The 14,338-nt window shown below is 44.3% G+C and overlaps 1 protein-coding gene across 1 annotated transcript; it reads right to left on the minus strand.

Annotated features, from left to right (window-relative positions):
- Positions 1-768: 768 nt before the first annotated feature.
- GHRH (growth hormone releasing hormone) lies at positions 769-11,597 on the minus strand. Its single transcript, XM_016186126.2, has 5 exons — positions 11,534-11,597; positions 7,230-7,329; positions 6,861-6,965; positions 4,267-4,374; positions 769-898 (listed from the first exon to the last, which is right to left on the minus strand). The coding sequence occupies exons 2-5, from the start codon at positions 7,307-7,309 to the stop codon at positions 883-885; spliced, it is 309 nt and encodes a 102-aa protein (XP_016041612.1). The 5' UTR covers positions 7,310-7,329; positions 11,534-11,597; the 3' UTR covers positions 769-882.
- Between the last annotated feature and the right edge of the window lie 2,741 nt (positions 11,598-14,338).

A 14,338-nucleotide genomic window follows, 5' to 3' on the forward strand; every position in this document is an offset into this window, starting at 1 on the left:
TTACTCAGGTATTCATAAGGTCAACCTTTTTTCTCTCTTCTTTTTCAGGCCTTTACTCAAATGTCATCAGTGAAGACTGCCTTGACCTCTGCAACACACACACACACACACACACACACACACTCCTCAGCCCCTTGGTGTTTTTTTTTTTTTTTCTTTGCATTGACAATTGTCCGGCATAGTCTATATTTACTTGTTTTTATTTTTCCCCCCCAAATAGAGCTTTATCTGTGTTTTCATGACACTATTTCTAGGGCACAGACAGTGCCTTAACACAGTGAGTGCTCTAGAAATGTCAGTTGAACTGATAGATGGTACTGCTCATAGATGCACAGGTCATCAGTGTATGGAGAAGGTTTTTGGTTCCAAGTAGATAGATATGGCTAAAAGCCTGATTCTGGACAAACTTGCTAGGTTTGAAACCTAGCTCTCTCATTTACTAGGGTTGTAACTTATGCATTCAACCGGGTACACCAATGCCAGGCCCACACTTACTAGATTTGAAGCCTAGCTCTCTCATCTGTCAGCTGTCATCCCGGTGGTTCAGTAAATCCCCTCTCTGTCTCAGTTCTATGTCTATGTCTCCCATAAGGCTGTGTCAGGAGCACGGTGAATTATCAGCATGCGGCAGCCTAGTTGGTACTCTAAGCTCTTGGTAAATGTTAGCTTTTATTATTACACCTGTCATACCACTTTGGGAAATGTCATTATGTAAAACGTGGAAAAAAATTACACTGAGCAATAAAAGAAAATTGAAATGCAGACCAGTATGGGGGAATTTTATTGTATTGATAAAGGGAAAAAGTAGGTCAGAAATTAAGTAGGATTATCTGGGCGCTGTTGTGTTTCAGCTGCAGGCAATATAAAACCCAGGCGGGATCTTCATCCTTGGGAATTCCTGATGCAGAAAGAAAGACAGTGCTCAGTTGGGGGAGTGAAGCCAGAGCAAGTTAGGGCAGGACACTGGCACCAGCTGGGGTAAAGGATGCTCCCATGTGGGCATCAGCTGCCTGGGTTCCAACAGAAGCCATGTGGAGTGAGGGAAAGATGTAGTCTGCATGAATGGACAGGACCCCAGTCTCAGCCCCAGTTCTGACAGCTCTGTTCCTATGGAGATACAGAACCAGTCACTTCCTCTTGTAAAAGCCACCTCTGATCTGAAGAGAGGAGTAGAGTCAGTTCTTCCTTTGTCCACACAGTCACCACACTGTATGTCTCTTACTATTGATCACAAATTGTATCATTTGCTGTGAAGCAGTTGTTTAGTGCCTTTCTGTCTCACTGTGCTGTGCATTTCATGAGGACAGGGACCACCACTGCTCCATCTACTCTGTACCCAGTCTGGAGCCTAGTGCTTATCTGTCACTGGATGATTTCTTTCTTACGATTTTTTTTTAATGGGCATGGGAGGGAAGGGCAGGTAATGGGAACCTCATAACTTTACTGGGGGGCAGTATGAATACAGCAGGTACAAAAAGGCACCTGACCATCCTGTCCTGTTAAGGTACTGTTGCTCGCTTTCTAAATCTCAGGCCAGTGAGAGCCTGGCATTTGCAATAATTGAACTGCCACAGCCTCCAAGCCCCTTTCCGCTGCTCTGTGACCTTGAGCTTTGTGAAGCCTCTGGCTTTCAACCTACAGAGACAAAGTCTGCATTCTTGGGGTTGCCCCGGGTAGGGGACATAAAGCAAGGCTGATGAGCTAATCCTATGTGATAAGTATAGGAGAGCCATTATTCTTGCACATACTTTTTTTTTTTTTTTTTTTAGAATTCTGGCCTAAGAGACCTTGGTGGTGATGGTGATTAGTCCCCTCCTTCTACAGAGGAGGAAATTTGAAAGTTTTAGATCCAGGTCCCAGGTATCCGTGCTACCTCTCAGTCTGGTTCTCATCCCTCCTGTAATCTTGCCCTTTAGCCTCTAGCTGTTATATCCTTGCAGCATTGTGGTTGGTGAGAGCTTTGTTTTTTTTTGGTGTCTAATTAGGTTGGGGGAAAGGTGAGGAAGCAGATGGACAGCTCTTTTGGGAACTGGGTGTGTTAATAAATTGGTGAGGAAATGCTGGACAGAGTCCCACTGGCGCATGCTTGTGCTGAGTTTAATGTTGGGTTCTGAAATACAGCAGTCTCTTCAAACAGTTGTCATTCTTAGGAAACTGTCAGTGAAATGAGTACCATGTAAAGAAGCAGATTTTGGGCTTGCCAGTCCTTGGCTTAGGACCAGCTGCTAGCTGTTCTCTGCCTCAGTTTTCCTCTTCTGTAAAATGGGAATAGTCATCCCTGATCTTCCCTAGCTCCCTGTGGGAACATGTGGGTCAGTGAGAGAAGGGTGATAGTCATTCTCATATCTCCCTCTCAGCAGTGCTGCTCATGCTAGTCTGCCTAAGGGTGTTGGTGGAGGCTGGACTTCCTTTGACTTTCTAGTTTAGTAAACTCTGGTGAGCTTTTCAGATCATCTGCATCACAGAGAATGCATCAGATCGTTTTGGGACTTTTGTGAAAATTCATTTTCCTGAGTCCTATCCCAAAACTATTGAGTAGGTAACATTTTGGCTACAGATTTGGAGTCTGACCTTTTGTTATATACTGAGATGCATAACAGCTAACATCCAGCCTTTAGGATCCAGAGAGATAGCATAGAGGTTTACACAATAGACTTTCATGCCTGAGGCTTGGCAGTCCCAGGTTCAGTCACCAGCAGTCAGAATTGACCAGTGCTCTGGTTAAAAAATACATCCAGGGAGTTGGGCGGTAGCACAGCAGGTTAAGCGCAGGTGGTGCAAAGCAGGTGGCGATTCCAGCCCCGGCTCCCCACCTGCAGGGGAGTCACTTCCCAAGCAGTGAAGCAGATCTGCAGGTGCCTATCTTTCTCTCCCCCTCTCTATCTTCCCCTCCTCTCTCCATTTCTCTCTGTCCTATCCAACAACAACGACATCAATAATAACTACAACAATAAAAAAAACAACAAAAGGAAATAAAGATGTTTTAATTTTTTTAAAAAATACATCCAACTTTATAGGATAATAGGACATAAATTATGGTGAGGTTGTGTATGATACAGCAAATCCTAACAACGGGATTTTCAAAGTTAACCCAATAGCCAAATAATCTGGTTATAGCAATAACTATCTATTGCCTTCTTAAACCCTAAGACAGCAGGAAACTTCTCTTTTCTCTGTAAAACTGATACATCTTCCAATCCTGGAGCCTCTAGAGTAGGGCTCACTTTCCTGCATGCTTCTCCCAATGCATAGCAACTGATACTGCATCTGCTGATCCCATCCTAATCAATGCAACCAGTACCACCTCAGCATGCTTCACTTTGGACTATCTCCAGAGATATCAAGTGTGAAATGTCAACTCTTCAGCTTCATTACTCTGTGTCTTAGAACCCCGACTCCTTAGATCCCTGTCCCACTAGGGAAAGAGAGACAAGGCTGGGAGTATGGATCAATCTGCCAATGCCCATATTCAGTGGAAAAGCCAGACCTTCCACCTTCTGCACCTTACAATGATCCTGGGTCCATACTGCCAAAGGCATAAAGAACAGGGAAGCTGTTCAAAGAACAGGCAGTAGCGCAGCGGGTTAAGCGCATGTGGTGCAAAGCACAAGGACCTGTGTAAGGATCCTGGTTCGAGCCCCTGGCTCCCTACCTACAGGGGGGGTCGCTTCACAAGTGGTGAGGCAGGTCTGCAGGTGTCTATCTTTCTCTCCCTCTCTCTCTCCCCTCCTCTCTCGATTTCTCTCTGTCCTATCCAACAACAACAATGGCAACAATAACAATAATGACAACAAGGGCAACAAAATGGGGAAAAATGGCTTCCAGGAGCATTGGGTTTATAGTGCAGGCACTGAGCCCCAGCAATAACCCTGAAGGCAAAAAAAAAAAAAAAAAGAATAGGGAAGCTATCAAGGGAGAAGATTGGATATGGAGCTCTGGGGGTGGGGGATGGGCATTGTGTGGAAAAGTACCCCTCTTATCCTATAGTATTGTCAATATTTCCATTTTATAAGTTAAAAAAATAGATCCCATTTTTATCACACATCCCTACCCCCCTACTCCTACTACCTCCAGTTCTAGATGTGTGTAAGGAATGGTCTCATTCTCAATGTTCTTGGCAAAGCCCCATCCCTTTAGAGAAAAGGTAGGAGGGGAGGAGAGGGGAGGTAATCTCTTTCCTTTACCTGCAACCCATGAACCCATGAAGAAACTGTGGTCCCAGACACACACACACACACACACACACACACACACACACACTCCTACCTTTGCTTCCGCAGCAGGGCCACCAGGATGCTGTCCAGTGCCATCTGTTCTCGGTCTGCCCACATGCTATTTATCTCACGACCAAGCCGCCCCTTCACTCCTTGCTCTCTATTAGAAAAGAGAGAGAGAGAGGTAGTTGCAGTTGTTGTTGGGGTAGGATATGGAAAGATTTGAGAAAGCCCAGGGTAAAGTGATAAGAGTAGGGCATACAAGTCTGTTCAGTCTCTGCTGTGGACTCTTCCACTCTCCTGAGCTCCAGCAACATTTGGAAGGCAGTGCAGAGTACAGTGGTGAGTATAGACTATGAAATATACATGTGCACAATGTCTTCCCACTGGTTACTTACTTACCATAAAGGAACTTGAATGAGCTTTATAGAGGAGAAGCCTGGCAGACACTACATTAGCCAAGTGACCACTAGTGGGGCAACTGGGCATCATATGATTCTCTCATGATGCACGGAGAATGACAGACCATTTCCTGAACTGAATGATGAAGGAACATCAGAAAAGCCCAACACAGACTGGGAGTATGGACCGACCAGTCAACGCCCATGTTCAGCGAGGAAGCAATTACAGAAGCCAGACCTTCTACCTTCTGCAACCCACAATGACCCTGGGTCCATGCTCCCAGAGGGATAGAGAATGGGAAAGCTATCGGGGGAGGGGGTGGGATATGGAGATTGGGCGGTGGGAATTGTGTGGAGTTGTACCCCTCCTACCCTATGGTTTTGTTAATTAATCCTTTCTTTAATAAAAAAAAAAAAAAACTCTCCAGGGAAATAAAGAAACAGGGAAAAAAACATATTAAAAAAAAAAAAGAAAAGAAAAGCCCAACATGAAGGACAGTCCACAAATAATTGACCTCTACTAATGAAAAATCAATGTTGTGACCTGGGAGGTGGCACAGTGAATAAAGAGGTGAATTCTCTAGTTTGATCCCTAGCATCACATGGGTCAGAATGATGCTGTGGTTCTCTCTTCCCCAAGTAAATAAGTGAATCTATCTTTAAAAAGAAAAAATCAATGTAGGAGTTGGGCAGTAGCGCAGAGGGTTAAGCACACATGGTACAAAGCACAGGGACTGGCGTAAGGATCCTGTTTTGAGCTCCCGGCTTCCCACCTGAAGGGGAGTTGCTTCACGGGCGGTGAAGCAGGTCTGCAGGTGTCTGTCTTTCTCTCCCTCTCTCTGTCTTCCCCTCCTCTCTCCATTTCTTTTTGTCCTGTCCAACAACAACATCAATAACAACAACGATAAAACAAGGGCAACAAAAAAGAATAAATAAATATTTAAAAAATTAATGTAATGAAAGATTAAGGAATTGCTCCTGACTAAAAGAAAATAAAAGAGACATGGGTTCAGCCACCAGGTTCCAGATGCTACCATGTTGCTAACCAGACTTTCCTGGGAAGATGACCCTATGTCCTGGAGCCCTGCTTCCCCATCCCCACCTCACTAGGGAAAGAGAGAGAGACAGGCTGGGAGAGTGGACTGATCTGTTAACCCCCATATTCAGCAGGGAAGCAATTACAGAAGCCAGACCTTCCACCTTCTGCATCCCATAATGTCCCTTGATCCATACTCCCCGAGGGATAAAGAATAGGAAAGCTACTATACTAGGAGAGGGGATGGGATCCAGGGTTCTGGTGGTGGGAATTGTGTAGAATTGTACCCCTCTTATTCTATGGTTTCTGTCAGTGTTTCCTTTTATAAATAAAAAAATTTTTTAAAGAGGGACATGGAAAATACTTGCAATTCATAATCAGGAAAAAAATACTGTTAAGGACATTTGGGGTCTACTAGTGAAATTTGAATGTGGATTCTCAGTGATAATTATACCATTATGTAATAGAATGTCTTTTCTAGGTTTAAGGGAACACAAGAAGTACCTAAGGGTACCTACTGATCATTATTTTTAAATGATTCTGTAGAACATCATTAATAATGATGCTTGTGGACAACTGGGAAATGTTAATGCATGTACAAACTATTGTATTTTACTGTTGACTATAAACCATTAATCCCCCAATAAAGAAAATTTAAAAAACCACTTCTACAAAAAGAAAAAAAATGATGCTTATGTGTTTATATGTATACATATAGATATATATCTAAACATAGATAAAAGGGAAGCAGTGTGACAAAACATTAGGAATTACTGTACATAGGGAAGTTATATATGAAAGTATTTTGTACTATTATTGCAACTTTTCTGGAAGTTTGGAAAATTTTCAAAATAAAAACTAAGAAATACGCTGACCGTGGAGTTGGGTCATTTGGATCTTGGCTCTGTCACTCTGTGATGTGAGTCCTTTAGAAGCTATCAGTGACTGCACACTGGAAGTAAGAGTACCTGTTTTGTAGAGTGGTCACAAAAAGCAGAATAACTAACAACCATTGGTATTGTTAGAGTCTAACAGAGGGAGAAGGACACTATAGGGGTCCAACAGTCATTTATTATAAGTAAGCAGGCTAGTCATTGGGGTCCTTCAACTGTGATTAGTCCAGAAATGATAGTGCTACGTAAGGGCTTGGTCCCTCCTGACTCTGATGCATTTGGAGTTTGGGGAGAAATTACTAGAACATTTGCTCACCCCTGGTGCTTGTTCATGATGTCCTGGAGTAGCTTGCGGGCAGACAGCTGGCTCAGCACCTTCCGGTAGCTGTTGGTATAGATGGCATCTGCATACCTTGGCATCCTACCAGGAAGGAGTTAGAGGTCAAAGGGCATAGACCAGGACTGTGAGAGCTGCGTTTACCATGTCCCTGGAAGGTCCTTCAGTTGTCCTTTGCCTAGCTCATGTCCAGAGTGTGTGTGACCTCTTTGAAGCTCAGCGTCTGCCCTCTCCGGGGAGAGCTGGGGTTCAGAATTTGACACCTTCTAAGCAGTTTCCCCCTCCCCCTTTATCAAGGATGACTTTGGGGGTGATGGGAATCTAGGTTCTGTTGCCGGAACTGCTTACCTGAGGGGCAGAGAAGGTGGTGAGCAGTTGGAGCTGCTGCTGAGGGTAAGAACCAGCAAAAAGAACACCCAGAGCAGCATCCTTCCACCTGTAGTGGCACCTAGAAAATGACAGGAGAGGAAAGATCAGGAAAATCACAGGAATGCCCTCTGTTGACTGAGTCCAGCCCTGGGCATGGCTCTGTACAAGCGCTGGTCTTTAGTCTTTGAAAGCTGTAGGATGGAAGAAAGAACTCAGACCCTCTAAGTTCGACAGACCTTGACAGATCTGGGTTCGGGTCTGAATCTGCCAATCTCAAGCTGACTTAATGTTATCCTTATGTAAAATAGGTATGGTAAATCTACCCTGCTGACCTCAGGTTGAATGGAAAAGCAATAATTCTTTTCTTTATTTTTTAAAAGTTATCTTTATTGGGAGTTGGGCAGTAGCACAGTGGGGTAAGCGCAGGTGGCGCAAACCACAAGTACTGGCTTAAAGATCCCGGTTCCAGCCCCTGGGTCCCCACCTGCAGGGGAGTCACTTCACAAGCTCCCTCTCTGTCTTCCCCTCCTCTCTCTATTTCTCTCTGTCCTATTCAACAACAACAGCATCAATAACTACAACAATAAAATATTAAGGGCAACAAAATAGAATAAATAAATAAATATTAAAAATTTTAAAAACTATCTTTATTGGCTAGAGACAGCCAGAAATAAAGAGGGAAGGGGGAGAAAGACAGACAACTGCAGCCCTGATTCACCACTCACAAAGCTTTCCCTCCGGCAGGTAGGGACCTGAGGCTCTAGCCCAGGTTCATGTGCACTGTAACTTATGCACTAAGCCCAAGTGTGCCACCACCTGGCCCTCAAAAAGTAATAATTCTCTTCCCTGTAAGGCATCACACAGGCTATTCAAACCTCAACAAAGGATTGGGAGTGGTGGTGGTGGGGAGAGGGTATAGCAAGCACCTTCCCTTGTCCCCTAAAACCACCCTATCCAGTGTTGTTCCTGGTGAGCAGAGCTAACAGCTCAGGCTTGGAACCAGGCAGATAGAAGTTCCTTTCTGGGCTCTGCTGTATGTTCCAGGACAAGTGGCTTCTCTTTTCTGGGCCTTGGTTTCCCATCCATAAAATGGAATTGTTTACTGTCCACTCTGCGTAGGGCCCTTGTGAGCATTAGGTGAGACGAGACACCTAAGGTGAGTAGCCTGGCATGTAAATTCTGCACAAACCATTGCTGTGATTACCTAAAATTAGATGAGCTCATCTAGTTTTTGTTTTGTATGGTGCTGGAGCTTAAGTCTCACAGGACAGTTTTAACCCTGAAAGAGACTCGGGAGCCTAGAGAGCTGGTGCCACAGCACCTCAAGTAATTGCTCTTAATTGGGACCTCTTAACACCATCCTCTGCAATTAGGGAGCGAACAGTCAACAGGGGAAAGGGACTGCTTGGGCCACGGAGGTGCCACCACTGTCACCTTGAGACCTGCTGGGTGTAGAAGCAATGGACCTATTATGGGATGACTTGGCCACCTAAGAAGTGGGGCTGCACCCCCCATGGGCAGCCCTCTTCACAGCAAAACATCCATTCTATTCGGACACAGACCCATTCAGACACTCAGTCCTTACCTCACCCCCTGCCTCCAGAGCAGTGGAACTTCTCTTCCCCAAGATCACCCCACATCCTCTGTCTCCTCCCTGTGCCCACTAAGGAGTGACTTTTAGCAACCAGGACCAAAGCTGGTGGACTTCATCTTCCTTTTCTGGGCTCACTTGTACTTCTGGGGCATCGCACTCTTCTCCCAGACACTGTGGTCTCCATTAGCTCAGGGATGCTTTGAGACCTAAGGGTGGAACTGTGGGGGCTACTCAGTGCATCCAAAGACCAGTCCACCCAACCTCTAGAGCTGGAGGCAGCAGCTGTCCACGATTTATTCATGACCCTTAATGTGCATCCCCTTCTCCCCTCCTCCCTTCACTAGCCGCCTAGCTCCTGTTCAGACATTTACTCCCAGTAAGTAACAGGCAGCTCCGTACCTCTGAGCCTGTCTATCTTATTTCCTGGCAGCTTTTCTTGTTAGGAAACTTTTCTCTTTGTGCAAAGCCCAAATCCCCATATTCTGTAAACACTCATTAAGTATCTACTATTTATTTGGGGGGAGAGGGTAGAGGAAAATGAGAACAGGGTATCTGCCCCCAAGGATGCCCCTTTGATGTCACACACTGTGCAGCCCAAAGCTTCTTCAATCTGTCCACATGAGAACCCCTTTAGATGTGTTTTGCATTGGGTTTAAGCTTTCTACCCCCAAACCAAGGATTCTCATTCTTCTGGTCTCATCATATCATCGCCTCAGGATCGCCTTCTCTCAACCTGGTCCAGGCTGCCTATCTGGCTATCGCACTTACTAAGCAGGGAGATAATTGGAAGCAAAGAAGGCTCCAGGACACAGTTACTGCCTTTCCTGTCTCCCAGCTGTAGCCTGGACTTTCTTGTCTTCTTTGTTGCTAATCTTTGAAAGATTCAGGCATTTCCAGGACTCCAGTCACCTCATTCACCTGTATGCTCCTGGACTGTGAGCTTGCCCTTGCACCAGCATTTTGCAATTGAGGAGACTAGCCCAGTGTGGAGAAAGGCTTTTTCCCCCTGTGGTCCTCCATCAAATTATTTGTGGAGTGGGCACTGAGAATGAACCTTGAAATCCCCTTGCCAGCAAACTTCCACCTACTCTGCACAGCAGCCTCCCAGACACAATGCCCTATTTACAGCCCTCCCTATTCATGGAGCACTGCAGAATTCATCACCTGCATGTGGGAAATGGTTCTGAAAAATCTAGGAGCTTTTGTCCTTTGCCATTTGCTTTCTGGGAGAGGTACATGAGAGATAAACACGAACACCTTCTTGATTGGTATACCCCTAAGTCTGTCCAGTGCTTTTCGGGAATTGAGAACAACTTGATAAAAGTGCAAGCTTCGGGGTGCAACTCATAGTAAATAGGCAACCCCTTATTCATTCAGATTGAGACTGAGCAACTGTAGCATCTGGTCAGCCAAGAGGTACCTATTTGCTGTAAACCCTAGGAATGACTCCCAACACCATTGCAAACCATGAACTGTGTGAACCTAATCCATGCAGGTGCAAAGCCCCACTGGAACAACAGGATTTTCCAATTTATGGTATAAGAATAGATATCATGTCACCAAGTATTAAGTAGCTGTGGAACGATACAGTTCACATGGCCAGATTAAGGAGCTAGAATTCACTGAATTATGTGTAGCATTTATCTAACAGACTGACAACTTCTTGATGGCTCCAAAGGCATTTTAGGGCTTATTATCTATCAGTATAAATATCAGTGAGCTTTCTGCAGTGCTTTTAATCTAGTACTGTGTTTAAATATATTTGAGATCAATTGGTTCAGGATAAATAGGCAATCTATATCAGTTGGAACTTTCAAAACAAGAATGCCATAAAAACTACAGATCTGCCTTTAGATAAATGACAGGTGTCATATTTTAGTGCCAAAACTAGCAAGTCCACTTTTGAACATCTAGGAAAAAAGACTTTTACCTTCCTTAAATATTCTGCTTTGTAATTTAAGAACCCTAAAGCACTGCCATCCTGGTCCATTTTAATAACTGTTTCACCATTTCACATTGAAGACAACCTAAGTTTTTAATGAAGAAGCATCTTGAATTGCTATTCAAAAGACTGAAACCCCATCTCCTGTCAAAAAAAAAAATTGTTTGAGCAGCTTGTGGTGAAAGACACAGATACTTCAAAACCACTAAAGCAAGGATCAAGAGTAGGGGTAATGGAGCACTCTAAGGACAGATAATTGTGTCTAAAACACAAAGAGTAAGAGTAAGGAATGTGTTTGCAATTGAACAAGAAAGCAAAATGTTATCAATTTCCAGGCAATTATGTTGGATTGGTTCAGAGCGATCAATGAGCGGTATTGATTTGCACAGAGACTTGGCTCTTTACCAACCCATGGAAGAATCCCCTTATTGACAGGAGCATAGAGCTGGTTCAGATCTTTCAGCAGAAACCTGCCTGCACACCCTTGAAGGAAGACAGTGACACACACTGCTTGCATCCAGCAGGCACCTACTTGCCACGTCTCCATGGCTTTAGGTGTCACGCATCTGCGACAACCTAAAAGGGTGCTAACCATCAAAAGCATGCTGAAGAGCCCCTAACAAAGGGCCTAAATCTACTCACCAGTCCACTGGTAAAGAGGATAACAGTGGACCTCTTTGACTTCGTGTCTCTGAGTTAGTGAGTTCTCACCCCCATCCAGCCCAGCCCCCAAGGGCCACCTCTCACCTCTGATGTGGCAGTTCTCCCTCCGCTATGAGGCACTGCTCTAGTCCCACAGACCTCAGGCTCCTGTTCGCTCTGGCAGCCGTGTGGCGCTCCAGTTATTTATACCTTCATTTTCCTAAACGTTGTCAGCGTCAGAGCATCAATTACCCACAAGTCATCCAAAGGACCATTTTTAGCATCACACTGACAAACCTAAGAAGGGGAAAAGGTTTTATCCTTTGCAAATAAAGATTCCTATCAAACTTTCCCTTAATTTTTGAGGGAATGAACAAAGCACAGAGTTACAATATTATTTCAAGGAATAGCAAATCTAATACTGCCACCATAATAACTGGTAGTCGTAACTGCTACCAGGACTGCTATTCAGGACTGTAACACATCAAGGGGTCATTTGCTTGCTCAGATAAATGTGCCTTTTAAAAACTGCATCCCATTTTGTCTTGTCTCTGAGCAACTTTGTTTCGCTTTAGGGTATACGACACTACATATAAGTGCTTTTCTCTCCTTAATGGGGAAAGTTGTTCACTATATCCCTTGTCGTCCAATTATCAAGATTTTCCTCCATGTGATTCACACCTGCTGCGGGCACAGGTGGATGCAGCTGACTAACCTGGGAAGTTGCCATCGTCGTGTGTCAAGGCAGACAAACACTGCTGATGCTTCAGAGAAGTGTGAAGTCAGAGGAGATGGAAAATCTTTTGAGAGTCGTTGGCATTTTCAGATTCTTCTAGCCTGCAGTTAAAGAATCCTCCAGGATGACATAAAAGTGTGTGAGGTGAAAACACCGGTTTCCCACATGGCTATGATAGAGGTGTGGAAAGCGCTCTAAGCTTGAGGCTCAGAGACCTGATGCCTCTCCTGAGTCTGTCAGCCACAACCTCTTTGACCCTCAGCTAGTTACTTTTTACCCTGAGGCTTCAGTGTTTACACCTGGAAAGTTAAGAGTTGGAAACTTTCAAACTTTATAAAAATTGACAAAAAATTTTATCTCTGTGATACCAACAGTCTTTTAAATCATTATTTCCCCAATAAAATGATAGAGGGGGGAAAGGATGAAATATTCTTAACAGCTCAAAAAAAAAAAAGGGCTATGTCAATTCTCTTTTCAAATTGTTTTATTAGGGAAACAATGATTTACAAAACCACTGCTGTCACATATACAACCTCCCACCCAGAGCACTACTTAGCAGTGGCTCATGGTGGTATAGAGGATTGAACCTGAAACTTCACAGTCAGAGTTTCAGACATGAAAGTCTTTTTGCATAACCATTATGGTATCTACTCTGCCCAGATATAATATATATATATATTTATATTTATTTATTTATTTATTCCCTTTTGTTGCCCTTGTTGTTTTATTGTTGTAGTTGTTGTTGATCTCGTTGTTGTTGGATAGGACAGAGAGAAATGGAGAGAGGAGGGGAAGACAAAGAAGGGGAGAGAAAGATAGACACCTGCAGTCCTGTTTCACCGCTTGTGAAGCGATTCCCCTGCAGGTGGGGAGCCGGGGGCTCGAACCAGGATCCTTACACTGGTCCTTGTGCTTAGCGCCACCTGTGCTTAACCCGCTGTGCTACCGCCCGACTCCTCCAGATACAATATTTTTAAAATATTTATTTCTTTATTCTTTTTTTGCTGTCCTTGTTTTATTATTATAGTTATTGTTGTTGTTGTTAATGTCGTCGTTGTTGGATAGGACAGAGAGAAATGGAGAGAGGAGGGGAAGACAGAGAGGGGGAGAGAAAGATAGATGCCTGCAGACCTGCTTCACCGCCTGTGAAGCGACTCCCCTGCAGGTGGGGAGGCGGGGGCTCGAACCGGGATCCTTATTACAATATTTTATATAATATTTTATCTCCTCATATAGGTGACTGCGCACCACTCCCACCACCAAGCTAAGTCCTCCTCCACTATCTTGCACTTTTTCTACCTCCTTCATTTTCCTTCCTTCCCCAGAGTCCATGGATTTGTTGCAATAGACCAACTGGTCCAAGTCTTCCTAAAGATACAGCCCAGTGGGGAGTCTTCAGGTACAGATTACTTAGCTTCACCTTCTGGATCTGGAAAGAGATAAGAATAATACTGTTTCTGGGAGTCGGGCGGTAGCGCAGCGGGTTGAGCACACATGGCGCAAAGCACAAGGACCGGGGGATCCGGGCTCGAGCCCCCGGCTCCCCACCTGCAGGGTAGTCTCTTCACAGGCGGTGAAGCAGTCCAACAACAATGACATCAATAACAACAATACTAACTACAACAATAAAATAACAAGGACAACAAAAGGGAATAAATAAATAAATAAATAAATATTTTAAAAAAGAATAATACTGTTTCTACCAAAGAGATGTCCTTAGACTCTCTCCTAGAGAGACTTTCTCAGTGAAGGTTGAGGTCTGATGAGTCTCCCAAATCATCACTGACTATCCCAAATTTCCCAGGTGTTCCCAGGCTTGGAAGTGCAGGAAGGGCTCAGGATTCTCAGGCTTTTAAATAGAAAAGATAGTTTCAAGCTGATGAGGGCACAACTCAATGGGAGAGACTGGCGTTCCCAGGCAAAATTATGTTAATTGGAATGCTATGAACCAGGTCTCATCAAGAAGGGAAATTTTTTTTTGAAAATCTAAAGGATTTTCATCTTTAGGGGCTATACTAAATCCATACAGAAGTTCCCATAACAAACCTGCAGTAATGTTTGCATTAGTAACCTGAGTGTCATCAGGGCTTGGAATGCAGGAGATAAAATGGCAGAAGAAACAGAGGACTGGATAGGTGGGAGGCCTAGATTGTGGGTGTGTCAATTGTCACAAG

This window comes from Erinaceus europaeus, chromosome 1 (assembly GCF_950295315.1).
Source record: "Erinaceus europaeus chromosome 1, mEriEur2.1, whole genome shotgun sequence".
Taxonomy (NCBI): domain Eukaryota; kingdom Metazoa; phylum Chordata; class Mammalia; order Eulipotyphla; family Erinaceidae; genus Erinaceus; species Erinaceus europaeus.

Coding starts and splice junctions, on each gene's coding strand:
- GHRH (XM_016186126.2), bottom strand. CDS start 7,309: ATGCTGCTCTGGGTGTTCTTTTTGCTGGTTCTTACCCTCAGCAGCAGC. Junction 6,966..7,229: donor CCACCTTCTCTGCCCCTCAG/GTAAGCAGTTCC, acceptor CCTTCCTGGTAG/GATGCCAAGGTATGCAGATG. Junction 4,375..6,860: donor ATCATGAACAAGCACCAGGG/GTGAGCAAATGT, acceptor CTTTTCTAATAG/AGAGCAAGGAGTGAAGGGGC.